Raw genomic sequence first — 6,388 nt, forward strand, 5'->3', positions numbered from 1 at the left:
AGGAAAGCATTAGGTAAGCTAGAAGATATAGTTGAAAGAGTTCGGAAGCGACGGGAGGGGGAAATTTGTCACGTTTGCTGTTATCCTCCGACGGAAGAGGATACCGACGAGAGTTTTGCAAGGACACCGAGACGATCGCCACGCCGGGCACGAAGCAGAGATAGTTCAGGCTACGGCAGTTACCTTGTTACCCAGCCAAGAGCAAGTTCTTCCAGAAGGAGGTGAAGCGATAGAAAAAATGCAATCAGCCACTGGATGAGAAAATTTAAAATTTTAGGTTTTGTGATTATCACCGTGCAATACAAAAAAAAAATATGATTAACTTCCCGTGGTTGTATTATTTTGTTAACTTTAATAGGGCTTATATAAAATTGATATGAATACTTCTGCACCATATTTATAATTAAATCCGATTTCAGAGGGGTGTCTGAAAGCTATTTTTCTTCATTGACATGTTTTTTGTTTTTAGCCTTACTGTAGTAGTGGAGACATGGATCGGGAAGCCAAAAATTTAAACGCAAAGCAAAATGATACGATACGATCGGATAATCAATGAATACGACAACCTATCATAGAATTTGGTATCAATCAAATCACAATACATACAATAAAACCGATAATTAATCGTTGGGATGCATTATTTTGAAACTTAAATATTAGACTACTACTACTGCTAAAGGGTATTAATTGCTTGTCACTTGTGATGTACTGATGCAAACTAAAATACTTACTCGAATTTGTTTGTGATGTTGTAGTTCCGTGTGATGTTTTATTTTCTACGTTGTTTCAGCCCTTGGATCGAGAGTGTGGAGGGCTTGGGTCAGCGTAGGTCCACCCTTTACCTTGATGCCTTTTTTGCCCATTTCACCAAGACGTTCTTCCAGAAGGCTACGATCACGGCCACGTTGCCACCTGTGAAGTATCGTCGTTGAACTAAATTCAAAACTAAACGAAATTGAATGCAGCTTACCATAAATGCAAACAGGTTTGAAGGAGAGGAATATAAAGCACCAATAGATCCGTATCGCAGACGTGCTCGTACCGTCTGAGTGCGAGCTCAGCCCACTGCTCGGCCAGAGGATGAGGAATCGGTGACGTCGTGCATGCTGCCACCAACCGACACAATAGCAGTAGAACGCACTTGGACTTATCCAGGAAGATCTTGTTTAGCACCCGAAATGTGTTCTCCAAAATCGGCACCGCAAATTCGTTACGCCTCTCGTCTACCAGTTGGCAAGCTTTTCTTAGTTCATCACCTTGTAAAAATTCTAAAAAATGCTCCGAATCACGCAGTGAAGGCACCGAAACGATATAATCAAGGAAGCTCTCAAAGGCCACACTCCGCTCTCCAATCAGTTCTCCGCTGAAGTTGCCAACCAACACCTTCTTCGGAAAGGGCACACCCTGCAACAACTGGTAATGTTCCTTCCTAAGGCCGTCGTAGAGCTTGAGAAAATGCGTGTAGCGCCGCTGGATGCTGGTCGGATTGGGGTCCGGTTCGGCACTGTCCTTTCGGACGCTGACATCGTACGCGACGTACTTTTTCCCACTGGAAGGGGCACCTCCACTACCATCGGCACTGACAGCTGGTGGAAGAACACGGGCGTATGGAATCTCAAAGCAAAGCTCCACGCTCCCGTCCGTGGGCAGGGGACGACTGGACGGACGCTGCCAAATGTCTGAAACAATAGCAAACAAAATGAGATGTGATGGTAAATTGGAGAGGGGAAGTAGAAAAGCCATCAAAAGCAACTACAGAAACCGAATGGATTATGGAAAATTCTACTTTTATTACCTAATCAATCTCTGAGGGAGCTACAAGACGAATGCTAGGGTTAATTTTAGTGCTATTTCGTGATTTTCTGACAAACACCTGTCATACTAAGTGAAAACACACTTATTTGTCCAGTTTGGTGTGAAATGCGCAATATTATATTACATTTTATAATAATCCAATAAAAAGCATGTATAATGTCCAACCACTACTAGAAGTACAACACTTCGTGACGCGATAATTTCTAACATATTTTTACAAGCTCTGTAAGCGATGTTTTTCAAGCTCTGAAAAAGCGGTTGGTCTACTTCATAACGAATTATGAAGACAATCCACTAAAACTTTTAGAGATTAATGAAGAGTCCGATGGGACATTGAAAAAGAGTTCTCGCGGTAATCCCTAGTTTGAAATTTATATCAAGCCTATTCTATTTGCATAATATATAATATCTTAAATTATTGAAAGTTGACGAGTTCATTTTGTAAACTAAATTATGTAATTCTAAATCATTAATTAAAATGAGCTGTATAAGTCGCATCGAAACTCTTATCACAAAGAATCGGCGCATCTGTAACATGCTTAGTATGACATCAGCGTATTTACGATTTAGAGCTTTTTTTTTTTTATCCATTTAATTTATTTGTAAGGCTCAACTGTTAATTAAAACTCTACGGAGCCAAGAGTCAAGAGAATGAATAATTACAATTCATTTGAATTATTAAAACTAATCTGATCCGGTGCCCGAACGTGAAGAGCTGGGACGTAAGGTCTTCCTGGGCGGTGAATTATCATTGGTATACTTCTGTTGTTTCTGCTGTTGCTTCAGCAGCTTTGTATGCAGTTGAACGTGCTCAGTCCAGTTTCCAATCTTTTGCTGCTTTTGCGGTTGGTAGTGTAATACCGGTTGCTTCTGCTGCTGCTGGTTGTGTTGATTGTTCTGCTGTTTTCCGTGATCCAATTCAGCTTCCAGTGTTGTACCGATTTCTTCTTCTTCTTCTTCCTCCTCCAGCATCTCTATTTCCAAATCTATTACCTGCTTCTCGACATTTTCTGGCGAACTCGTTCCTGCGAGAACGGCAGCGAATGTGTTTTTCCCGTCTTCTTTTTTTTCGACACCTGCTCCTGTGTCTCTTGTTATTTTTACGTTCCTCCTTCCGCAAGACTTTTTTTGATGTCCCTCTTGTCCACAAGCAAAGCATTTCAATTTATTTCCACTGTAGAAAATTCTTCCTCTTCTGCTAAGGAAGTAGAGCGCTGGTGGAATTTCTTTCTCTACATCCATGTAAATTCCGCGGACACCAGTGAACAAATCCAGTTGATATTCGGGTGGATACTTTTCCCGCACACAGCGCTTAATCTTCCCAAATTTGATTAGTTCAGCAGCAAGATCACGATCGGATACCTCCGGCGGTAGGTCAAACACCCGTACGTACTGGATGTTACAACCCGCTACCGACATGCAAACCTCCACTTGTGTTCCATTAGAATAATGGAACGTTTTCCTTTCATCGTTACAAGAGAGGGCTTCCCTCATGCCTTCCTCGGACTTGTACTTAATGAATACCGTCCTCTCCTCAGCATTCTTATACGCCGTGTCCATTTTTCCCTGATCACCGGTGAGGCCTTTCACGAAGCGGACCATCTCCGATAGAGTTGGCTGGGCAGCATTATTCGGGAATATGAACGCAATGGTATTCGTGACGGCTACTACACTCGACATTTCACCGTACTGTATAGCTATCAAAAGCAACCGAAAAAAACAACGCAGCGATCGAACAAAACGTCTATCGGCAATGAGATCTAATCTTCAACCCGCGATTTAGAGCTGTAAATAATTTATAATCTACAACTAGCACCTGGACTTGATTTGTCAACAATCAGTAAAACGGATCGTGTACTGATAACGAATAAGGCAATAGCAAATCGAACCCAGAGCAATTGAACAATCCCCTTATTAAATTAAGCCATGAGTAACTTTCTGTTACAAGAAATACTATAATAACCAGTAAAGCACCAAAACCTATTGCTACACTCGTATTATAACAGCTAGGTATTAAGTCATGCACTACGAACTTAGCTGTGTTGAAGTAGATGACTAATATCAAGCGACAACTAAGCAGGTACATACACTACGCCACGCAAATCAACAACAACTCTGGACAATATTGTATTAGTAATTGGGGAATGGGTACCTTGGACTTGGACACTGGCCCTAGTTGGGGTTTTAATGGTTAACATACTTTGCTCGAATGCTTCGACGGGGCTGTCTGAATCATCATCCTCGACAACATCCGCTCCTCCGGTGGCTGCATTCAGGGTGTCAATCGTGACCCGATGACCGACAACCGCAGGATGCACTGCCAAAATGGAAGTCAATAGTCATTTAATCAGGTAGGTATTGGACAATCACGGTGATTCGTGGTCGTAAATAAAACTTACTCTCGTCGTTTGGCTGCAGCAACGTTATCAATATGCTACACAAATCTTATAACTACTATCACAAAATTGTCACCATTACAAGATATTTTTTGCCATTTGAACAACTAGAGTGCACGGTTACTAATGAGAATAAAATTAACTTTTCTTCTGCACTTCCGTACTTGTAACTGCAATTCGTCACTCCGCTTGCCTCTTTGTTTATAAATTGAATCAATGAATGTTTTTTAAAGAAAGAAGCTTGACTTTGCAGGGTCCAAGCCAAATTTACAGGGCTGCCAGGGCGGACAAATTTACATTGCTGCTGTTAGCGCCATAATTCTCGCCATAATTTCACTCACTTAGGGTCCGTTCAAATATTGCGTGATTTCCTCGGTAGAGGCTAGTGACAGTATTAAATATTAAAATTTTAATAATATAATATAATCTCTAGGGGGAAAAATCTCAAAATATTCATTACAAACTAGGTTGCTAACCGTTTTAAAAAGTCCTAAAAACTTCTAACATTTTTCTAGCTGCTTCTTATCTTTGGAAAGATCTGACAGAAATGTCAAAGATTTGTTTATTTTTAAATCATTCACGCTTCATGCAATGTGGAAATCATCGCAAAGCGATCGAGGTTTCCTGTGACATTTTCTATATTATTTTGGCAGCATCAAAGAGAACGACTTTTGTCCGATTTGCCATCCATCCATCGGAGGATGCAGTGCGGATACCATTTATATCTGTTTATCATCTGGATACCCCAAATCTCACGAGTCAGCTGGAATCGTGATGGCAACATTTACTGTATTGCTTGCCACAGCTTGCCACCATCACCAAAGGATGACCCGAGTAAGTTGCATACATTGAAGCATTATTTTACCTCATTTAGCTTATTAAAATTGCTAGTAAATTTCAGCATCAACTGCGTAACCACTTAAAAAGCGAGTTAAAAAGAGACCATCGTGTGGTGGAAAATACCCGAGCAAAATCATATAAATTTAGGAAACATTACTCTTTATTTGCTCTGTAGGCATCGCCTCCATTCGCCCTATAAAAACAACCATAAAAGAGAGCTTAACGAAGTGTTCGGGGTATCATACAAACCATTTGTGGGATAGTTTACCAGTTTACCCATCCGGGCACACAAACAACAAATATTGTATCAATAAAAATTATGCGTTTTCAAATTAAAAGTTTCCAATATTTAGTACTTTTAACTACGAGAAAATTCAAATAGAAATAGATTTTGTTGGTTTGAAAGTGTTTTTTCACTTGCGAGTTGTATAATGTTAAAAGTGAAATTTTCAATAGAAAAGTTGTACAACTGTCAAAAATGCTTTTCCATATTCATTGACAAGTGAATCCAAAAGGCGCGAAAACAAACATTGAATGTGAAGTTTCAAATTATGCACTTCGACAGTAGTTTTTCATAAAGGCCTAGGTTGCAAACGTAAACTTTGTATATGGCTTCTTACATAAATTAAAATCTATCTACGAAAGCCACCAAATTCATCGGATAGAGCCTGGAATAGAGGGCCTTTTCCTTTACACGACAATGCTGGTGATTTACTTGGGAGAGTTTTCATTTCAATTTGTGAAAAAAGTAATTGTTTACATTTACGGGCTCTTATGAAAGATCACTGTTAACTTACCTATGTAAAATACGATTCAGTTTAGAAAATTAATTCCCGTTCAAAAGATGTTTTTCTCACGTGTATTTTGGGTTTTGAGGAAGAATGAGAACCCATTCTCAAGCTGAGCGTGACTCATACAAGCAGATCGAGAAGCAGATACACCGATACGACACTGTGCAGTAGCCGAGGTAGTGGCATCCGGAAGTCAACACCCATCTTTGAACGGCCAGCAAAGGTGACCTGACGCCACCGATTCAATTTTTATTTTTCAGAAGATTCGGTAAATTGAGTAATTGTAGTGTTTTAATTTAATTTATTTTTTCCTGTTTAGCAGCAGCAGCTCCAGAAACAGCCAATACAGCAGAGTCAGCAATTGCTTTCCACAAGATTTCGTGAGGCATGTTTGGCAGCACTTAGCATTGCAGGAGTGGAGGGAGGATGTTTGTCGATATGGCAATAACGGGGTCTGAGCATAACTTCCAGTGGATGGAGTCAGTCTAAGCCAGTGATAGGGATTACGAAATGCGCTGCCACGTGAACCAACAGCAGGAGGAATCC

At 40.4% G+C, this 6,388-nt stretch overlaps 1 protein-coding gene across 2 annotated transcripts; it reads right to left on the reverse strand.

Annotated features, from left to right (window-relative positions):
- Positions 1 to 567: 567 nt before the first annotated feature.
- Positions 568 to 4,358, reverse strand: Snx21 (Sorting nexin 21). Of its 2 annotated transcripts, none has more exons than XM_065224374.1 (4): positions 4,215 to 4,358; positions 3,968 to 4,132; positions 971 to 1,679; positions 568 to 912 (listed from the first exon to the last, which is right to left on the reverse strand). In XM_065224374.1, coding segments are annotated over exons 1-4 (1,011 nt in total). In that variant the 5' UTR covers positions 4,216 to 4,358; the 3' UTR covers positions 568 to 776. The 2 variants fall into 2 exon arrangements, with proteins under 2 accessions (XP_065080446.1, XP_065080447.1); XM_065224375.1 differs by having other exon boundaries at positions 4,016 to 4,132; positions 4,215 to 4,356.
- Between the last annotated feature and the right edge of the window lie 2,030 nt (positions 4,359 to 6,388).

This window comes from Ochlerotatus camptorhynchus, unplaced genomic scaffold (assembly GCF_037179485.1).
Source record: "Ochlerotatus camptorhynchus isolate MF236.1 unplaced genomic scaffold, CSIRO-AGI_Acam_v1.1 ptg000211l, whole genome shotgun sequence".
Classification (NCBI taxonomy): domain Eukaryota; kingdom Metazoa; phylum Arthropoda; class Insecta; order Diptera; family Culicidae; genus Ochlerotatus; species Ochlerotatus camptorhynchus.

Coding starts and splice junctions, on each gene's coding strand:
- Snx21 (XM_065224374.1), bottom strand. Junction 1,680..3,967: donor GGCCAGTGTCCAAGTCCAAG/GTACCCATTCCC, acceptor CTATTGTTTCAG/ACATTTGGCAGCGTCCGTCC. Junction 913..970: donor CAAACCTGTTTGCATTTATG/GTAAGCTGCATT, acceptor GATACTTCACAG/GTGGCAACGTGGCCGTGATC.